At 42.2% G+C, this 22,160-nt stretch overlaps 1 protein-coding gene across 1 annotated transcript in view; it reads left to right on the forward strand.

Moving 5' to 3' along the window:
- The window catches only part of TEAD1 (TEA domain transcription factor 1), a gene marked incomplete at its 3' end in the record, with an annotated part of 172,609 nt that overhangs the window by 83,092 nt on the left and 67,357 nt on the right, over positions 1-22,160 (forward strand). Inside the window, exons 2-4 of the mRNA XM_080694938.1 lie at positions 17,791-17,851; positions 20,389-20,451; positions 20,541-20,603. Coding sequence (XP_080551064.1) covers positions 17,791-17,851; positions 20,389-20,451; positions 20,541-20,603 — 187 coding nt within the window. The remainder of the gene's footprint in view (positions 1-17,790; positions 17,852-20,388; positions 20,452-20,540; positions 20,604-22,160) is intronic.

Raw genomic sequence — 22,160 nt, forward strand, 5'->3', positions numbered from 1 at the left:
CTGCAGAGTTTTGTGATACTGCCAGGTCACTTTTGACCAAGCCAAGGTTACCCAAATCCCTTTTGAAAATCCCTGCACTGTTTCCCTGGGCTTCAAAGTATGTTTGGTTTTGTCAGCACCTGCAAACAGGAAGTTAAGATTTGAGGAGAAACCTGTGCCAATTCCTCACTAACCTCGCTGGAGAATGAGTCTCTGTTGCCACGGAAACCACACTGCTGCCTGTTGTATTAATGGCGGCTTCTGAACTTCCTGAGCTACTCTTACCCAGGCCTGTAAATCATTCCAGAGAAATGCAGGTTGACTTTAAAGATATTTCTCTGTCTTTTCTCCAGCATTTCCTCTGGGGTCTTTGTGAGCTCAAGAAATTGCTTGTATGCAGTTTTAGACCCACCGATTTTTATCTGGCAAGCGTGTCTGAAGGATGGCTTCTTCCTTTCATGCTTAAATCACGTTCATGCCTGCCTGCCTTGTTCCATAAGTGAAATTTTTATTATGCCTTCTTTTAGAGATACAAGGGTTGAAAATGAAGGAAGAAGGGATGGAAAAACAAACCAGTCAAATACACGGAAAACTTTCAGTTACTAGCTTTAAGTGAGTTATAAGTTCTGAAAGCTTTTCCTAACTTTTAAAATCCTAAATAAAGTTTTTAAAAATATCTAAAGTGCTTTGTTTCTCTTCATCCCAGTGAGACACTTTAATGTAACTTCTAAGACAAATGTTCTTAAAGTAAGTATAATTTCACTAAACACACCATCCCCCCTGCCAGGCAGATCAACAGCACTGAAAGTTGTTTCTAGAAAAATAAAAATAAAAAAATTTCCCAGCTAATTGTTTATCTGGGAGGATGCAAATGGTGGTTTTAAGTCCTTTAAGTCATCCATCATGCCTGGCAGCCTCTATTGTCTCATTTTTGGGTTTGAGCCAAGCCAGACTCTTTCTATTGGTCTTGGGAGGGAGATACGTACATAGATCTGACGCTGCTGAATGGGGGAGCCTGAACCCAGCTTTCAGCAAAAGAAATGTAGAAAAATTCACGAATCCCCTCAGATTGGGAAAGATCTGGGGTACTCATTATCTCAGGTCACATTCAAGTAAGAAATAGTCCTTTATTCACAGCAGAAGTGAAGGGACTTGTTCTCAGTTCTTCTAGTGTCTTGGAATTACTGTTAGCATTTAAATGCATTTTTGTGGATGTAATAAAATACCATTTATAGTCAGCTACAAAGTAAGTAATCACAATGCAGCAAATGAAATTCAATATGGCTTTGTCATGGTTTCTTGAATTTTAATTAAACTAGTCTTAGAGTAAATTATAAATGCTGCTGCTTTTGTTGTGACAAGTGACATTAACAAAATATTAATCTAATGGGTTGTTATTCACAGAAGCCTAAATGTCTTCTCTAGTTTGCAGGCTCTGGATGTTTGTTTTGTTTTGTTTTAGTTTTCAGTTTATGCTTTAAATATCCACAGAAAGAATAAAGTTTTAAAAACACATGAAATAAGTATTCCATGTATGGAATATTCCATTGTTGATATCTGGCCAGCCACAATTGCGTGCATCTCATTTATGGCACTGAAAACTTTTTTTTTTTTTTTCTTAAACCAGATGTCTCTGTGGTCACTTTTTTTCATACCATTAAAACTGTAGCTGGGATAAATAACCAACTATTGACTACAAAGCCTACTATTAAAGGAATAATCAGACTATGTTCCTATTAGATCATTTCCTTTTTATTTCACTTTATAAATTACCTTGTGGCTTAAAAATGACATTTTGTTGGTTGTAAATTCTTTTCATGGCTAAATTATCCAAGTTGTTTTCTTTTGGAGGTTCTTTTAACTTGAATTTATATAATCTGTGAAGAATAATCTATTAAACATGTCGATTTCTTGTTTTTCCTCATTATGACTTAAATTTTTTTCCATTGCTTTAACATTTTGATGTTTAAAAAGAATGCAGATAATTCAATGACAGGGTCTTTACATGATTTCTGTAACAATTTTTAATAAAGCAAACTTTATGTAAGGGTAAAATATTCACATTTGCTTATCTTCTTTTATTCTTCAGAGTGGACCTAAAAAGTTCACAGGTTAAGAATAAAATCAGTTTTACCTTTTAGCTTTTTTCCTTCAATGTGTTAGAAATTTCTATTGGATACATGGAGACAATTTCTCCCCCTTTGTGTGTTTGTGGGTGATGGTAAAATCACATTATTCAGTTTCCATGTACAATTATTGTCTGTGTTTTTAATCCAGAGATTAAATTGTTGCCTCCTCCTCCACCACCACCATCACCATCAGATTGTGGGGGGTCAAGGGTGGGAAAGTATGGGACAGTTGGTTATAGACATCCTACCATGACAGCACAGAAATCTCTGAAACAATATGGCAGTGGAGCATTTGCTGACTCCGGTGTGCCAGATCAACCCCAATATTTTTTCAGGGATGCTAAACCTCTTGTAACTGCTAAATTGGATTTGTCATTGAATGAAGTATCAGCTGCTGTTGGACAGGGTCATAAAAGCCGGCCGGCTGGCCCTTTGTAGGCAGGACTTACCCAACGATTGATATGTTTTAGCACTTTTGGGATTATTGTGATTAAGAGGAAACCATTCTGAATGAGAGAAAAGGGGGTAAGGACACACAGCCCACAGCTGGTGAGCAGCATGTGTTTGCTGGAGGAAGTCACCATTATGGCTCTCTCTGATTGACGGGTGTGAAATCTTTCTGGGAGGAAGCCCTGCCCTTAACTTCCTCTACTTGCATTCTCCCTGCTGCAGGGCAAGAGGCATTTGGAATGTCATAGACTTGAGAGTTTTGAATGCTTTTAAAAAGCACTCTTGTGCGCGTGCGTGCGCACATACACCCACAGTGGCTAAAAGCGGTAGCCTGCACAAGCCAGTTAATTGAGTTAACATGTAGGGATTTCAGTAGTAGCAACAGAGTGTCCTCTTTCATTTCCCAGACCTGAAGCTCTGTGACATGGATTAAAAATACACCTCCTCGTAGTAGTTTGTGTCTCAGTCGGCTTGTGCCAGCTAAATAGAAAGTGAAAACCAATGGGTTTGTAAACTCAGCCACCTGGTCTAGGGAGGGGTTAGTAAGTACAGGAACCATCTAGTCTTTTTTGGAACAGGTTTGTTTTTAAGAACCACCTGGCCCTGGGGGTGATGGGCTCTTACATAGATCTTGCACCAGCCAAGAGGAGGCTTATTGAGAAAATTGGAGTTTGAAGCTTTCCCAGTACTTGCAAATGCACGTGGAATTGGTCGCCTCTCTGGCTGTCCCCAGGGGCACCCTGTTCATGTTCAGAGTTTGCTCAGCATACCGCACAGGAAAGAGGCCGGCTTGCCAGGTCCCGCGGAGCGTCTTTCCAAGCCTGTGAAAAGCACGAATCATCCGGCAGCCGAGCGTGCTTACAGCTGGCCCTGTGCTCGCTTTGATCTGCGAATCAGGCCGCACCATGAATGCCCTTATTGTCATGTTATGTGTACACAGTGTGTGAATTATTGAAAATAGGGAGGCCTGAGCCTCATCTGGTAGAGATTACAGTGCAGGCATGCTGGGCGAAGGTCTGTAATTGAAAATCCCCAGATGCTGTTTATTTGGCCTTTATCACATGACCTGCTGCAGGAAGATTGTCTGAACAAAATGTTGCCTGCATGGAGAGTAGAGCCCGCCCTCCCTACCCCCCAGAGCCTCCACAGGCGCAGTCTGTACACAGCTTAAACACCTGCCCAGAGGATTTTTAAAGGCTTAAAATAGATTCGCTCATAGCATTTAAATAGAGGGCATCTTGCTTGTTGGTTTAAACTGCTTAAGCGGTTGTTGACTTGTGGAACCTTCTACCCACATGAGGGTGTGCTGGATAATTTTACTCTGAGATGTCTTTACAAAGCAACATCAGGAATAGAGCTGGATATAGATAAGTAGTTTGGGGTCTGCCTTTTAAAAAATTTAAACTTTTATGTAGTGAAAGAGCTTGTAGGAGTCACAAAGACTGTATATATTTCGTCTGTCTTTAGAAAATATTGAGCTACTAGAAATATGGCCCCAAGTTAGCTTGTTTGTCTGCCATTTGCTTGGCTTATTCGCACTATTCTACCTATTAAAAAATATTTTTTTCCCTTGGAAAATGTGATTTTCTGAGTTAAATGAATTCCCTCCTTAATGGTGGCAGATTGAGGCAGCGTGGAATTGATGAAGCCAGATGTGGTGGTACCCACCTGTAGTCCCAGCTACTCAGGAGGCTGAAGCTAAAGGATCACTTGAGCGTCACAGGTTCCAGACCAGTCTGGGCATCATAGTGAGATCGGCTCTCATAACCAGTTATCGAACAAACAAGCAAACACAAAACCAGAGAATACAGGGCAAAATTTGAAGGAAAAGCTCTAAGTTTTTAAGGTTCATTCCACTGGACAATAAATCAGCCACTGCTATGCATGGTTGTCCATCTGAGCTATGACTGTGAGCACTCCATTCAGGGGCAGGAGCCCTGGGTGGGGAGGGGCTTCCACTCGCATGCACCCAGACCTGACTTCCCTGTTCTACACCTTTTTGTATCCAGTGCCTGACAGCACAGAGCTCATTCCCTTCTGCCTCCTTCATCTTCCTCCCTCCCTTCCTGCCTTTCAAGAATGAATTCATTCACCACTTCCTATGTGCCATGACGTCAGAGTTTGCTCTCCAGATTGAATCCAGAGGTATTCTACCTCCAACATACATTCCTCCTATTTTTAGTTTTTCTTCTTCTTTTTTTTTTTGGTGGTACTGGGGTTCCTGGAAACCCTTCCCTTCTACCTTCGGGCTACACTCCCAGACCTATTTTTATACTTTTTAAATTTAGAAACAGGGTCTCTTAGGCCAGCGCGGCTGGCTTCGAACCTGTGCAATCCTCCTGTCTCCGCCTCCCAAGCATAGGGATTACAAACGTGCGCCACCATGCCCGGCTAGTTTTTCTTTTTTTCTTATTTGGTTATTTGTTTATTTTTTGTTTATTTAGGTGGTACTGGGGATGGAACCCAGGGGCCTTCTACCTCTGGGCTACACTCCCAGACCTATATATTTGGAAATAAAATATAAAATATTTTATTTATATTTTATTAAGATAAAATATAAAATATTATATCTTAAGCCAGTGCGGCCGGCTTTGAACCTGCGCGATCCTCCTGTCTCAGCCTCCCAAGTGCGGGATTACAAGTGTGCGCCACCATGCCCAGCTGTTTTTCTTTTTAAACAGAGCCTCACTAACTTGCTGAGGCTGGTCTTGAACCTGTGATTCTCCTGTCTCAGCCTCCCAAGTACTGGAATTACAGGGTGTGCCACAAAGAATTACCAATTTCCTAGACATTTTTCCATAACATATTCATATATATTCTCATATTCATTCTCCCTCCCTCACTCCCTTCTTCCCACCAGGGGCATTCTACCTTTGAGCTATACCCCCAGCCCTATTTTTATTTTGAAGCAGGGATCAGGAGATGAGAGTCTCCCTAGTTGCTGAAACTGTTCTGGAACACGTGATCCTCTTGTCTCAGCCTCCCAAGTACTGGGATTATAAGTGTGCCACCATGCACTGCTCCTTAGCCTGTTTTCTAAGCAGTAGGCAATCCTAGGTGAGTGTTATTTAAGTCTTGCATGACTCACCTTTGCATAGCTATCACTTAATAGTTGCAGGAGTCAACTGCTAACTCTTCTGGTAAGAGTTTTGTTTCTATACTAAGATCTAAATTCTGGAAATCCAATGAGGGACATGCTGCTAAATGCAGTGCCTCTAGCCTATCTGTAGATATGAATTTACAAATTTTACAGTTTGTCATAAATTGTGAGAAATTTGGTCACACTAAGCTGGGCATGGCAGCAGGTTTGTAGTTCCAGTACTTGGGAGGCTGAGACTGAAGGACCACAGGTTCACAGCCAGCCTCATCTACTCTGATTCAAAATAAAAGAATAAAATAGGGCTGTGGGTTTAACTCAGAGGTAGAATGCCTGTGGGTTCCATTCCCAGTACCACATTTAAAACAAAACAAAACACTGAATTCCTACTATTTTATTCATGAAAAAATCTATTTAAAATTAAAAGAGTTGGGCATGTGTGGTGGTGCCTGCTTGTAATCCCAGTACTTGGGAAGCTGAGACAGGAGGATCACAGGTTCTCGGACAGCCTCAGCTACTTAGTGAGGCCTTCTGCAACTTAGTGAGACCCTGTTACAAAATAAAGAATAAAAAAAATAGGGCTAGGGGGTGGTGTAGCTTAGAAGTAGAATGCCCCTGGGCTCGATCCCCAGTACTGCAAAAAAAAAAAAATTAAATTAAAAGATTATTGTTCTAAGCAAGTAGCTTTCGGAGTGACTTCTTAATGTTAAGATATCCTAACAAAGTGCTTTTTTTTTTTTTTTTTTTTTTTTTTACTTGAAACCAATTTTTATGGCCAAACCATTTTGAAAATCGAGGGTGATACAAAAATGTTGAGACCAGCATCTGAAGATATCACAATTGAATATCTTTCATATGAAAGATATTCAATTTCAACATCAGTGAAAGTAGGAACATTGCAGGTTTATACTAGAGCCCAGGTGGCATAGTGTCCTTGGCACCTCATATATCAGTTCAAGCAAGGAAAAGGATATAAACCTGGTGCAGTGACATTGCATAACTGTTACAGGACCACTCTAAAGCACTTCAAGGTGCCAGAACCTCCATGTCTGTTACTGTTACGATATACAGTGACCCTCATTTCACAGAAAGGAAGTGGCGATCCAGAGAAGTTCATCTGCCTCAATTCACTCATCTAAGAAGTTCACTTTACCTGGAAAAAGACCCAGGTTGGCATACATCTAAGTCAAAAACAAAACAAAACAAAATAAAACCCAGAAGTCTTATTCTGTGGACTAAACCCTGGGTTCCATCCCTAGCACTCTGAAAACAAAACAAAACCCATAAAAATTTAGGAAGTATGCAGCATTGTCACCATTAAAGATTCTCCAATAAAGACCAGTTTTTAGCACTTCCAAAGTGTGCGTTTCACACTTCTGTAAAGCCAGATAATTAATAAACAAACAGAGTGTTCTTAGCAAAGTTTTTCATTAACAAGGCTTTCCTGGGTTAATGTTGAGATTAGCTATTTTTTGGACTAGGTCCCTATTATTTTGGCATGTGGGGCTGGTAGGGGGTAGAGCACAGAGAAGGTGAGAGCATGCACGGGTCACACTTGTGCCAAGCTAAGAGACCAGAATGGAGGTCTAGAAAGCTGTGCCCCCTCTCACTGAAAGACGTAAAACAAAAAGGGCTTTCAGATTTCAGGTGATATTGACAGCGCTGGTCATTTCCCATAATCCCCTTATTTTAAATTATTTCTTTTGATTTTATTTATAAAAGTGAGCTCATTTATCATTTGTTTATTAAAAGTTTTTATTAACCGGGTGTGATGGTGCATGCCTATTATCCCAGTACTTAGGAGGTTGAGATAGGAGGATTGCAGGTTTGAGGACATCTGTAGCAAGTAGTGAGATTCTCATCAACCTAGCAAGACCCTGTTTTAAAATTAAAAAAAAAAAAAAGTAGGGCTGTGGTGTAGCCAAGAGAGGTAGAACACCCCTGGGTTCAATCTCCAGTATCAAAAGAAAAGAAAAAAAAAAGAAAGAAAAAAAGAAAAAGAAAAGCTTTTTATTGAGGTTTGGGGATGTAGCTCAGACACATTTTGAGTGGGGTTTGTGGAGGTGCCCTCTGAACAGGACCTGGGAGGAATTTGATTGATAGTCTTCAGGGGCATGGCACCTGTTACGGAAAACCTTAGAATAGCAGGATGGGTTCAGGGAAACTAGAAGCTGGGCGTACATTTTGATGGTATTAAAATGGAGCACATGGCAGTAATAGTGGTGATAGTTGTCATGAAAAATAGGTAAGAGCCAGATGGTGAGGCAGCATGGGACAGCACACTAAAGCAGTTTATTTTTTTAGATTGTAGACATAGAGAGCCATTGAAGGTCTTGGAGCAGTAGAGTGGCTAGCCCAGAGCTGTGGTGTTTTTTTGTTTGTTTGTTTTGTTTTTTGTTTTTTGGTTTTTTTTTGGTGGTACTGGGGTTCCTGGAAACCCTTCTACCTCCGGGCTACACTCTCAGACCTATTTTTATACTTTTTTATTTGGAAATAGGGTCTCTTAAGCCATCAAGGCTAGCGACAATCCCGCGCGATCCTCCTGTCTCCACTCTTAAGTGCAGGGATTACAAGCGTGCGCCACCACGCCCGGCTCAGAGCTGTGTTTTAGGTGACTATACTAGGTACAAAAGAAGAATGACAAAGACATAAAATATTAGGACTAGTCAAATTAGTCAGTAGAGGATTAAAAAGGTATGACATATCTTTATTGCTTCATAGAGAATGAGCAACTAGAAAAATTTGTATTTATTTTTATTCTAGAAATGATAAGTAACAACCCAAAGAACTTCTGCCTGGCCTTAGAGGTGGTGTATTCAGTACACAGCCTTAGATATTTTGACTTGTCTCTCTTCAACCCTTGTCCCATGCAAATGTGTAGTTCTTAATCCGTCCAGCTAAGGTAAAGGAGAGCACTGTGTTATGGGCAGTCACTTGATAAGACTTTCAGCTACAGCCGACTGATAGACCCAAGAAGGAGGAGCTTGAGTTATGTCCAGGCATTTTGCAGGGACTCCAGTAGAAATTCTGACTAACGGGTTACTACCCTCCTGTGTGTGTTCTTCCTTCCGTAGCTGTTCCTGTGTGCCTGGTGGATGCAGAGGCAGGCTTCTCTAGGCTGATGCTGTTCCCTTCTTCAACGCCATCAGTCCTTGCTGTAAACCTTTAGTTCTGGAACATGCAGTACTAGCCCTGTACAACCCAGAACGGGCTGCCTGGTGATTTTCCACACCAGCACTGAGTTTTTGGTCAATGATTTATATTGGGGATTAACTGAGACACCAGCCTCACGACTTCTTCATTGGCAGTGCCCAGGCACCAAGGCAGTCCTTTTTCATGAACCTTCCTAACCCGCCAGCCCTGTGGTCCTGCTGTGGTTCTTCTCCCTCCTTTAAAGCCGTTCACTCCATCAGCATGCACTTACTGAGGGCCCCCTGTGTTCTCGGCACCCTTGGTGCAGCGATGAGCAGCCCCAGGCTGTGCCCCTCACCCCTGTACTCATGGCTGGTGGCAGAGGGGGGCGGGCATGCAGCCTGTATCCCCTTGGTGGCTGCTGTGTGCACTGACTGAGAGGTGGGTCCTGCAAGGGCACTGAGTATTGCCATCCAACCCTGTTTTCTTCAGTGAGTTCTCCAAGCAGCGTAAGCTGCCGGAGGTGGCATCTTTGTGCCCCCACTGTGCTAGCGTGTGGCTTATGCTCCGTCCAGGCACCGTTGGTGCCCAACTTGCTCTGGAGGCCTTCCCCCCCAATCTTGCCAGAGCAAGAAATGGCCAATTATTAACTCCTCACACATTAGTGAATAAAGACCATTTACTGCCTGCTCTGGCCAAGTCCACAGGGTCCCCCATCTTCAGGGGTATGGATGGTATCATTAAATAAGCCTCAGAAAAATGGTGAAACTTGTGTCAAAGCAAAAATTTTAAATTGCCAGGAACATAGCTCAGTGGTAGCATTTCCCTGGGTTCAATTCCCAGTACTGTCCCCACCGCCACCTGCCTCCCTCTCTCTCTCTCTCTCTCTCTCTCTCTCTCTCTCTCTCTCTCTCTCTCTCTCTCTCTCTCCCCCCTTCTGTGGACCTTTCCCTAGCGGGTGACACTTGGTTCTCATAAGGCTTTCCACATGGTGTGCATGCACGCATGTGTGTGTGTTGGGGATTGAACCCAGGGGCATTCTACCTTAGAGCTACATCGCAGCCCCCCCCCTTTTAAAAAAATATGTTTATTTACTTATTTATTTTGTGGGTCTAGGGATAGAACCAGGGGCATTCAACCTCCGAGCTACATCCTCTACCATATATATATATATATATATATATATATATATATATATATATATATATATATATATATATTATTGTTTATTCAGAAACAGGGTCTCACCAAGTTGCAGAGGGCCTCACTAAATAGCTGAGGCTGTCCGTGAGCCGCGACCCTCCAGTCTCAGCCTCCCAAATGCTAGGATTACAAGTGTGTGCCACCACGCCCAGCTCCAGCCCTTTTTATTTTGAAATACAGTTTTTGCTAAATTGCAGAGAGCCTAAGATGCTGAGTCTGGCTTCTAACTTGCGATCCTCCTGTCTCAGTCTCCCAAGTCCTGGGACTACAGGCATGCGCCACCATGCCCGGCTATACCTGTGCATTTTAATTATTGCCTTTCATACCAAAGATTTTTTTCCCCTTTAGATGAACTGTAGTCGATGAAAATAGGCCCTGTGGCCGGCCAGCTTGTAACACCACCTTGCCTGAATAAGTCCCCTATAAACTGTGCTCTGGGTGCTGCTGCTGGTTGGGGATGCAGAGCTGGGAGGTCTTTGCCATGCACTGTGGAGCGGTCACTTTGTGGAAGGCTTCTTCCACTGGGTCATCTTTCTTCTTTTACTTAATAATGCCAAACAGTAGAGATGTAGGAGCCTCTTTTGTCCCCATCGAGGATGTGTGGGCAGTGAGGGCAGTAGAGAGACAGATGCCTGTTGTTGGTGTCAGGAGCCTTGGTATAGAGGGAAAAAGGAGGCCTGAGGCTTTTTCTAGCTCACAGGCTCAAGAGAGGACAAGGCGTTCAAACAGGGACATTACATGCCATACAAGCAATTGTTCAGGTACAGGTACAGAGCTCAGAAATCTCAAGGTGTGAAAAGGAACATTCTAGCAATCTAATGGTCTCTATGACTGTGTTGGGATCTCTGGGGCTGCGGAGGAGCCTGCAGCAATGTGGCCTGTTGGCACTGTTCTGATCCAGCAGTCAGAAGCTGGCGTTACCTGATTCTGAATCTTTAATGGAGAAAGGAGGATGGGGAGCGCTCTCACACATATTCCTCCTTGGGAGGTTTCGTTATGGAACTGGAGCCCCTCCTCCAGTGCAGGGGCAGCCCAGCCATGCCAGGGTGCGCATTTGCTTCAGGCTGGCTGCAGCCAGGGAAAAGGAACATTCCATTTGTTGCTTCTTTCTTTGTGGCTCCCTGACTCCATTAAATTACAAAGTAGCTCTTACACTGTTAAAGCTGAGTGTCTGTCTCTGGGCTACAATTTCTAGCCACAGACCTTGCATTTGCTGTGCCTCAAACATGACCTTGAGGCTACATCCCATTTCACACACAACCCACAACAACTTAACCAGTCTTCTGTCTGGGCAAAGCCAGCCCAGTGTGAACCCCAGGCCTCTCTGCTGCGGGCTCTCTCTGAATTGCCCCTTTAGCAACAAATTTCCATCAATCCAGGATGCAGGGAAAGCCAGTGATGGCTTCACTTTCAACTATATCTTGCTATTTAGGAGAAAGGAAATATCAAATCAAATTGAGATCACAGTGCCTGATGCATACCTCAGAATCCAAATGGCAGGACTGGCCCTGTGGGCCTCTGCTGCTGCCTGTGGGAGGAGCAAGGGCAGGCACAGGATCCCAGATTGGAGAGGGTTGTGCTATGCCTTTTCACACAAGTTTTATGCCCCAGAGAGCTGTGGTATGGTGACACAGTGTGAAGTGTGACATGGCTACTCACCTCTATAAGCTATTATTTCTGTCTGCAGAGAATATGCAGGAGTAAGCCAGGGATGCTGAGGGTGCCCTGAGTGTTACCTGGAGATTCCTGGTCCAGAAGGAAAACCTGTGCAGGGGGCTGGAGTTTGATAATATCGAGTCCTCGTTTCCTGCTCATCTATTTAAAGGAATGCTTTCTCTCTTTCTCTCTGTTTTTCCGCTCGCCCTATTCTGTTCTGCCTGTCTGATCAGTCTCAGCAGTCTTGTTAATGGTACAGGAATCTTTTAGAGAAGTATTACCTTACCTGCAGCCAGTTTTGAAATGCAGCTAACAAGTGAGAAGGCCTGGTTACTTGGCTAGAGGAACAGAGCGGTAAAAGGAAAGGCAATAGAAAAAGTGAGTACCAATTGATCGTTCTTAATCCAGAAATATGAATTGCTCCAAAATACAAATTAATTTTGAGTGCCTGCACACCACAAATAGTAAATTCCATACCTGATCTTAAGTGATGGGTTGTAGTTAAAACATAGATGTGCTAAAAATATTGTCTAAAATTACCTTCAGGCTGTGTGGATAAGGTGTATGTGAAACCTATATGAAGACAGTGTTTAGATTTAGATCCTGTTCCCAAAATACCCGTAATGTGTATGTACATTTTCCAAGATTTGAATAAAATCCCAGACACTTTTAGTTCCAAGCATTTCAGACAAGGGACACTCAACCTGTAGTAGAATCTTGGGGGGAGATATACTGTTAACTATAAAATTCTTTTTGTAAGAAGCTTTTGTATGTGTCTCAAATGTTTTGTAATAAAATATTGGAGGAAATACAACCTATCGTTAAGGGCCTGGCTTCTGTTTCAGGACCTTAGGGAAGGCTTTCTAGATTTCCTGAGTTGTTTGTGGCCTGTTTCTCATGCATGCTACTGGAATTCTTTCCTGGCAGTCATTGCCGTTGGTTGTGCAGAGCTCATTGCTGCTGTCTTAGCCCCTGTGTGGGACAGTGAGCTCCTGTCGGGCAGGTGTGCTGTCTTTGCTGATGTGGTATCCCTCCCTGATGGAGTAGACAGGCATGATGGAAAGCATGGAGATGACCACCAAGTGACTGGAAGACTGGTTTAGGAAAGGTAGCAGATACCTTTAAAGTTAGCCTTGTTGAAAGTCATTCTGTAATGTAAGGTAAGTGATTGAGCACCTGTGTGTGAGAGAGCGAGCAGAGTGTACACGAAAGATTTTGAGAAACAAGGGCTAACATTTCTGTTACCAATACTGGGAGTTTGGTTGCAAAACAGTACTGTGCTGTGTAGACTGGAGACCCCACTCCCAATTACACAGTTGATGTTAATGAGCTCCTTCCTGCTTTGCTGGGGAATCCTGCACTTCAGTAATACTGTTCAAGGCCAGGGCTCTGGACTATATGGACCTGCTGCTTTTAGAGTACAGGGCTTTCGATACATAAATAAGGCTCTGGGTATCTGTTAGGATTGCTGGTAAGACTCCAAGCAGAACCCAGTTGATACCCCCCCCCCCCAAAATTTATATATATATATATATATATATATATATGACCTAAGCAGCCAAAAAGATATTCCAAAATTATTTGGAATGACATGGTTGGTTCCCTAATGAGTGAACATATTTTAGTTCTGAGAAGATTTAGAATTATATGTAGCTTTTTTTTTTTTTTTTTTTGGTATGAGGAATTGAACCTGGGCATACTACCTCTGAACTATACCCCCCAGCCCTTTTTATTTTGAAACAGAGTATTGCTAAGGGTCTCATTGAGTTGCTGAGGCTGGCCTCGAATCTACCATTCTCCTGTCTCAGCCTCTCAAGTACTGAGATAATAGGTGTGGGCAGATGTAGCAAATTTTAATAGACTCAAAGCCATATCATTAATATTTCTGATTTAAAAGATTTCTGTGTGCTTGATATTTTAAGTAATTATTTGAAGTAATTTGATCTAGGTAACTAAACAGGTTAGCTTGTACTTACAAAGTAAAATGTACAGTGGAGTAATGGTTTTAGATTGGGCAGGTTGAAATCTCATCAGTTTTTAAAGCACTATTACGGTTTTTTTTTTGTTGTTGTTTGTTTTTGTTTTTGGTACTGGGGGTGGAACCCAGGGGCATTCTACCTCTGAGCTACACCTCCAGCCCTATTTTTTTTATCCAGGATCTCATTGAGTTGCAAAGGGCCTCACTAAGTAGCTGAGGCTTTCCATAAACCATGACCCTCCAGTCTCAGCCTCCCGAATGCTGGGATTATAATCACGTGCCACCACACCTGGCTCTATTATGTATTTTTAAAAGTTTATTTGGTTTCTGTGAGTTGTTTGGGAACATTGTTAGTTAAAACGGACAATTCTAATTTTGTTATTTTGAAGCAGGCTCTCACTAAATTTCTAAGCGCCTTGCTAAGCTGCCAGGGCTAGCCTTGAACCTAGGATCCTCCTATCTTAACCTCCCAAGTATTGGGATTATAGGTGTGTGCCACCATGCCTGGTTGGCATTTCTAATATGTAAAAGAATTAAATAATTATTTTCTTGGCTTGAAATGTGGTATGAAAGAGAACAATGGTTTTGGAAAAGTAGTCTTTTTATTAAAAGGACAGGAATACAGAGTAAAGGTAAGCATCTAGTGAAATGATAGCTAGTGCTATGCTTGCTTTGCAAATGGTACCTAGAAGGACCTGTTGTAGCCATAGTGATTTTTAGAAGTACTTTAAAGTATAATTAAAAGTATGACATTTTGCCAAGCATGGTGGCGCATGCTTGTAATCCCAGCATTTGGGAGGCTGAGATAGGAGGATCATGGTTCATGGACAGCCTCAGCTACTTAGTGAGGCTCCTTGCAACTCAGCGAGACCCTGTTTCAAAATAAAGAACAAAAATAGTGCTGGGGGTGTAGCTTGCAGGTAGAATGCCCCTGGGTTCCATCCGCAGTACAGCAAAACAAACAAACAAACAAACAAAACCCGAAAGTATGACATTGTTTTACTCCAAGAGGTTCTATTTGCATAGACTCCAGGGAATGGCTGTAGTAATTCAACCAAATGCCATAAGAAATTGAAAATAGTTTTTCAGGTTATATGTCACACCTATTAAGTTATTTTGTCTTTACTCACAGAAAATAAGCAGATTTGGGGCAAGAGACTTCTTTTTTATTTTCCATCTGGACAAGACTCAGATGAAACTGCATGTCAGACAGAGCCCTGGCTTTGTTTCGTCTTGGCCACTCAGACAGCCCTGAACAGGGTGCACAGTGAAGCCCTAAGCTGGAGGATGCTTGGCTGGTCTGCAGACGTTGTCTTTTAGGTCTGGATTCTGGTAATTAGGCACTCCTTGCTGGGCTCGGCTGTCAGTGAGCCTTTGAGACAAATTGCAAAATCTGTACAGCCATCTGAGAGATGGACAAGTAGACCCGATGGCACTACAGGGGATATTGGTAGTTCTTAAAAGTTGGAAAGAGAATGCTTAGAGAAGCATTCTCAAAACTGAATTTAGAGTTCCTTTTCCTGTATCCTTTAAACGATACATTCAGCTACAGAATCAGGAGCTGAGAAGATTTCGACAGGCTGGAATAAAAGGCTGAACTTAATAGAATGAAATGGACTAAAAATGAATATAAGAGTTTGTATTTGGGTCCAGAAATTCCAGCTTTCATGAAAAGACTTGGGAACAAGGGCAGGAATGTATCTGAGGAGTAGAGTAGCCCATTTTAGCACGATATAGGAGTTCAAGTTTATTGCAGTACTGAAAATATCGAATGCAGAGTTAGGCTGCATTTATATCAGTAGAACATTTAAGATGAGGAGGTAATAAACATTTTCTGCTGTCAAAGCAGAATTATTGCTGCAGTTCTGGATTCCAAGTCTCTGAGAGGAAAAGACAAATGATGTTCACAAGATGGTGTCTGGGGATGTTCCCAACCCTGTCACAGATATTAGAGGAAGAGAACAAGTTTAGTTTTGTATCACTCTAGGAGGGCTTAAAAGCAGTTAATATTTGAAAGACTACAAGCAGTCATGTGCATAGGGACTAGCCTTGTTCTAGTAAAGAGGAACAGGAAGGACCTGAGGAAGAAGTTATAGGAAGCTCATATAATTAGGATTTTATTCTTAAATATGTTTCTAGATATAGATATATGCATCCTCAATGCTTGAAGTACTGGCTTAGGCTTATGAGGATTTGGATGTTCACGGTTGCAAGTGGGTGACTCAGAGGTAGTTTCCTGCCCCATGAGCCCATGATTTCTTTGTTTTCCTGTGGTAAGCATGTCATACACAGCCCTAACACAGGCACATGGTAGATAGTAAGTGCTAGGATTACAGGAACCTTCCTGGCAGTGATGAGAGAGACTTTATACTTGTTCTTGACCAAATCGAGTTCTCATTAGGATGGAGCTGATGAACCCATTAATTTCCTAGATGTTTGTTCTGTGAATATTTCCACAAAATTGACACATGCATCAAACAGGTTGGTTGCATCAAAACATGCATCAAAACATGAATACTCCAGAGCTTACATGTTTTCTATTATTAAATTACCATATTATAATATATGTTATTTTTATTATATACTTTTTTTTTTTTTTTTTTTTTTGGTGGTGCTGGGGCTCCTGGGAACCCGTCTCCAGGCTACACTCACAGACCTATCGTATATATTTTATTTGGAAACAGGGTCTCTTAATTCAGCAAGGCTGGCTTCGAACCTGTGCAATCCTCATGTCCCGCCTCCCAAGCGCAGGGATTACAAGCGTGCACCACCATGCCCGGCTGTTATATACTATTTTTAAGCTTTGTAGTTGTCCTGCATTTGGGATGATGAGACAGAATGGGTTAAAGGAAGCCACAAGTAGTATTAACTATAAGTTTTCCATGTACTATTAAGAGTATGTAAGAATGTTTTCAGTTCTTGGTTTTTAGATCAAATTGAAGTCATCTGACCATCTCAGAAGGCCCCACATCTTAGAGAGTGGGTTTATATTTCAGACAGTATCTTAGTAGTACCTTTCCCTGCTTAGCTTCTAGGGGTCTACTTCTCTGTTATAGTTCTTCAAAGGCAAGTGATCTGTTTGAGGCTTCTCAGTCTCCTGGTGGGAGTTGGATTTGTAGAGTTTTCTTTACTTTTAGGCATTTTCATGGTTTTCTGCTGGCATAGGACTGTGTACTTATACACTCATACCCCCGGTGCAAAGACCACCTCTCCGGAGCCTCTGCTTTCATGCCGTTCAGCTTTTATCACTGCAGGATCCTGTGGCCACAGTGGTAGTCATATTTTTATTGGGACTTTAATGATTCTCACTGGAGGCATCTATAGGTATAAGTGCAGATGAGGAGGAAAAGAAATATGGAAAATAAAAGGCTACAGTAGAATGGACTTTATTTCTTCCCACACTAGTCCTCCTTTGCATCAGTTGCTTTTGCCAGTGACTCTTTGTTCAAGTGCAAGCACACAAGGGAAAACTCAGAGGCTTTATTTATTTATTTATTTATTTATTTATTTTTGTGGTGCTGGGGATGGAACCCAGGGTCATTCTACCTCCGAGCTATACCCCCAGTCCTATTTTTTATTTTATATTTTGAAACAGGGTCTCACTGAGTTGCAAAGGGCCTCACTAAGTAGCTGAGGCTGTCCGCGAACCTGGATCCTCCTGTGTCCCAGCCTCCCAAATGCTGGGATTACACACATGCGCCACCACACCCGGCCAGAGGCACCTTTTATTTTACTGTGTGTGTGTGTGTGTGTGTGTGTGTGTGTGTGTGTGTGGCACTGGGGTGGAACCCATGGGCTTTCTAATCTCTGGGCTATACTCCCAGACCTGTTTTATACTTTATTTGGAAACAGGGTCTCACTAAGTTGTTGAGAGCCTCACTAAGCTGAGGCTGGCTTCGAACCTGTGCGATCCTCCTGTCTCAGCCTCCCATGCGTGGGGGATTACAAGTGTGCGCCACCACGCCCAGCTCAGAGGCACCTTTTAAAAAGATACTTTGCTAGAAAAAACATTGAAGTGTCCTTCTTCAGTTTCTAGTAAATATTTTCTAAACATTTGTACTTTGTTTTTATACTAGAAATAAACTCATAGCTACAACTTAAACATTTTTGACTGGACTTTTTTTTGGTAACCCACCTTATTGTAAATTCTTCTTTCTTTCAGGTAGGAATGAATTGATAGCCAGATACATCAAACTCAGGACAGGGAAGACGAGGACCAGGAAGCAGGTACAGTAGCCCCCCCTGGGAATTGTGCATGTCAGCGAATGGCCCCAGGAGGCATTTTGGCTGCAGTGGCTGCTGTGCTTTGGCTCCTTGGAGCCCCAGTCCCAGTTCCCCTTGAAGATGTCAGCATTGTAGGTGTTTCACATCAGCTCAGTTTTCACTGTTCATCATTTCAGTGACCCTGGAGTATGTGGTCTCCTGAGTTCTCTTCATTGGACATGGGAAAGTTTCTCTGCTAAGGACAGAGCCGATAGAGTCCTGTTCTGTATTTCAAAGCTGATGTTTCTTTCCCAAAACGTGCATCTGCCAACAATGCAGGAGCCGCAGGTGTAACTCTCATCTGCAAGCTGTGAGATTTTGTGCACTGTAACATCCTGGAACGATGACATATTAGTCATCCTTTCAACGAAAAAGCAATGCTCGCAGCCCAAACTATTGGTCTGAATGTGCTACCGACTCATGTGTGTCTTGGGCACACTACTTCTGCTTAAGCAGTGGCTTCTTATCCTTAGCTGTGACTGAAATGAAATGAGAGCTGAAATACCTCTTTGCAGGCCAGGGGCAGGAACTCTCCCAGCCCCCTCCAGGGCTCTGCTGTTCCGGGCCTTGTGAAAGCAGCCCAGATCTCTAACATGACCCAGTTCAGAACTGGAATGGATGAGAAATTAGTTAGTATTTAACTGCAGAAGCAAGAGAGAGAAAGGGAAGGGAAAACAGAAAAACACCTCATGGGTGAGTTATTAACAGAAAAAAAATATTATTGTTTAATGTTGACAAATGGTGAATGATACAGCATGGACCTTAGAAACTATAATCTGCTAGACATGCTGGCCCATGCTTATAATCCCAACTACTTGGGAGGCTGAGGCAGAAGGATTATAAATTCCAGGCTGGTCATGACAATTTAGTGGCCTTGTCGCCAGAAGAAAAAAATATATATACTCAAACCAAAAATATGAGCTATCCTGTGGTCTCCTGAAGACCAGGCCGCAGTCAGTTTCCTCCTCTCTGGGAGTGTTTTTCAGTGTTGTTAAGGGGCTGGGGCTTTTCCCAGGAATGCTGCCTGTGCCCAGGGCCTGTGCTGACTCAGCACAAGGGTGGCCTTCTGCCAGCACAGAGACAGGGCATTGTCTGCTTGGGGGGTGTCCCCTGACAGTGGCCCTCATCAAGCCAGCGAATCACAGAGGAACAAAATTCGGGTGAAAATAAGCAACAGCAGGAGCCAGATGGAGGGGTGAAGTGGATGGGGGAAGTCCGTGTTTTTCTGTATTTAAAAGAAAAAACTAAAAAAGCAAATTGGAAAAAAAAAAATGGAATAATTGAAACTCAGGGGCAAATTTAAAGATGAGAGAATTTTTTACTGTCAATAAATCCTGAGTTTTTTTGGTTTATTATCATATATCTTGTTTTCAGGCTTATCATAAATCCTATTTATAGAATCACTAGAGAGCTTGAAGTGAGGTAATCTGCCCTGAAGTTCCAGTCACTGAACTTGTAAATGGAACGCAGAGCTAAACCCTTACCTGCTGCAAGTGCTGGACCTGGGCAGGCTGCTGACCTATGAGCTCTGGTCATTTGCCCGGTGACCCCCCCCTCCATTGAGAGACTCTTCTAAATTTTACCAAGTCCCACTGAGAAAGATGCAAATTTGTTTACCCAGTGGAATCATTGTGTTTTAGAAGAGGGACTTGGCTGCATTTCCACACCCTGGCATCCTGGGGATGTTTTTAGGCAGCAGTTGGTGATACCTCTCCAATGTGAATTTGCTGTTCAGCAAATCCTTGTGGTTTTCAACCCAGATTTTTAACAGGATGGCTGGCTGGCTGGCTGTATTCACACATTTCGCTTTGTAATAATATGCAAATCCACTTGGCACCCGGTCAACACCCAAAAGAGTGGAAGGATTAAAGATATTTATAAGGGCAAAGGGAAAAAAAAAGCTCTGCTAACTGGGTCTTTCCATTTCTCTTTGAAATCTAATTTACATGTCAGTATTATTTTACCATTTGCTACAGAATCCAGAGCTCTTAATGAGATCAGAGTACAACCAACCAACAGCTACAGCTTTTGATTCTGCCCTATGTGCTAATTTATGGATTGTCTGCTCTAAATTGAGAAAAAGGGAATTTCCCTCCTGACACTGAGAAGCTATAAATATTTGCATTTACCTCTACCCCCACATTTTTAATTTTATAAAGAAAGCAACCCAGCTCACCCCCTTTCATCCCTCCCCAGATTAGTCTTTCCCAGTGGTTTCTCCAGTCTCGGGAAACTTGAGAGGAGCCTGAACTTTCCTCCTGATTCAAGTCACTGCAGTGATGACCCAGTCTGAAAAGCTTAGAGCAGAGCTGGGGGCTTGGTGTCTGGCTGGGACTGTGTATTCCTAACTGCAGAGCTTTGTTGAGATGCAAATAACCTCCCCTCCCCCAACCCTCCCAAGGAGTAGAGATTTTATATTTGATTTCCTTTTTTTGTTTTGTTTTGTTTTTTTTTTTTGTTTTTTTTTGTTTTGTTTCCCCTCATAAACCCGAACAATGTAGGTGTCTAGTCATATACAGGTCTTAGCAAGAAAGAAAGTTCGAGAAATTCAAGCCGCCATTAAGGTACGTCTGGCTTGCCCAGTTGTAGGGGGCTTTTCATCTCCATGGTTACAGGCTTTTCCTTTGTTTTCCTCCCTTCCCCTACCCTGCAGGTGTCTAGTCACATTCAGGTTCTTGCCAGAAGGAAATCTCGTGATTTTCATTCCAAGCTAAAGGTATGCGCTTTTCTGCTTTTTGGCTTGTGGTTGCTATGCATCTCACTTCCTGTTTTCCATGGTGACTGGTGAATGCCTGGTGCTGGGATTCTTGTAACCTAGTTTCCTTGCATGTGAGAGCTGTTTACATTTCTTTGTGTCTAATCTCTCTGTTTCTCTACTAGCCTCACATTAAACTCCATGTGCGGGCGTGTGTGTGTGTGTGTGTGTGTGTGTGTGTGTGTGTGTGTGTTCCTAATAACAATGCAAATGCAGCAGAGAGCTGGCCTTGATAACTTTTAACACAGAAACACATTAAAAAAAAAAATCATTGAATGTCCACCAAGTAACCCTGGGCTAGGAGAACTTTAAAATAAAATGTCCATAGAAGCAAAGTTGATGGAGATATAATGAAAAAAATATTACTCTCATGAAATTATATTTTTAAAAATAAAAATTTTAAATTTATACTTTTCATGTATTTTCAAGAATATTTACAAAAATACATGTTTCTCATGTATGTTTCTCAGACAGTATTTCGGCCATATTTCTTCCACATTTCTTAATTTTTTAATGTAAATGACTTTCTTATTAAAAGAGAAATTTGAAATGTGGCCTTAAAAAAGGTAGATCCTGAAGATGGGTAAGCTCTTGACAAACACATGTTTGCAGTTCCAGTTAAGGTTTTTTTTTTTTAATATGTGACTCATTTTCTAGTCTCTTTAAATACATTTTATAGCAAAAATGAAGGCACTGATATTATTATTAGTAGTAGTAGTAGTATTAGTAGTAGCAGCAATAGTAGTAGTAGTTTTTAGTAGCACCAGGAATTGAACCCAGGGGCTTTATACCTCTGAACTATAACTCCAGCCCTGCTTTATTATCTACTTTGAAACAGGGTCTTCCCTGAGTTAGTATATGCTGGCCTCAAAACTATCATACTCCTCTCTCAAACTCCGAAGTACTGGGGCTACAGGGGTGTAGCACCACACCCTGCTAATAATTTAAAAATATAAGTTCATAATTTTTTTCTGTCTAAAATTTGCGGTAAAATCTACATGGCCTTTATTTTTCTGTGAGGCCCTATTTTAGAAATGCAAAGGGATTATAATGCATTTGGAGGAGCTTTGCTTTATAGTGAAAATTTATTTTTAGACCATATTGTTTCATTCCCTGTGTGCCTTTTTTTGCCTCCATACATTAATTAAATTTGCAGGTTTGTTCCACAGTAAAAAAAAAAAAAAAAAAAAAAAAAAAAAAAAACAGTGACATTTCACAGCACTGAGTGATTAATACTGAGGCCCTCCCCAAGTCCTCCAACTTTTTTCATGCCAACAAGGCTAGCTGTGGAACAGACCCAGTGCTAGGGAGGAGCATTTGGTGCGCCCTCTGCGGTGGGCAGCATGCTGGCGCGCGCTCGCTTGCTCACTGGCTCGCACGTGTGGCTGATGGTGGCTGGCTTTGAGCTGCACTGGCTGAGCAGTTGGAAGACTAAGATAACCCCATAGATTCTGCTTTTTTAACCAAAGGTGCGGTACTCTCTATGTGAATGTAACTACCCCAGTGTTTGCTCAAGTT

Source organism: Muscardinus avellanarius (assembly GCF_963383645.1).
Source record: "Muscardinus avellanarius genome assembly, chromosome: 1".
NCBI classification, from domain to species: domain Eukaryota; kingdom Metazoa; phylum Chordata; class Mammalia; order Rodentia; family Gliridae; genus Muscardinus; species Muscardinus avellanarius.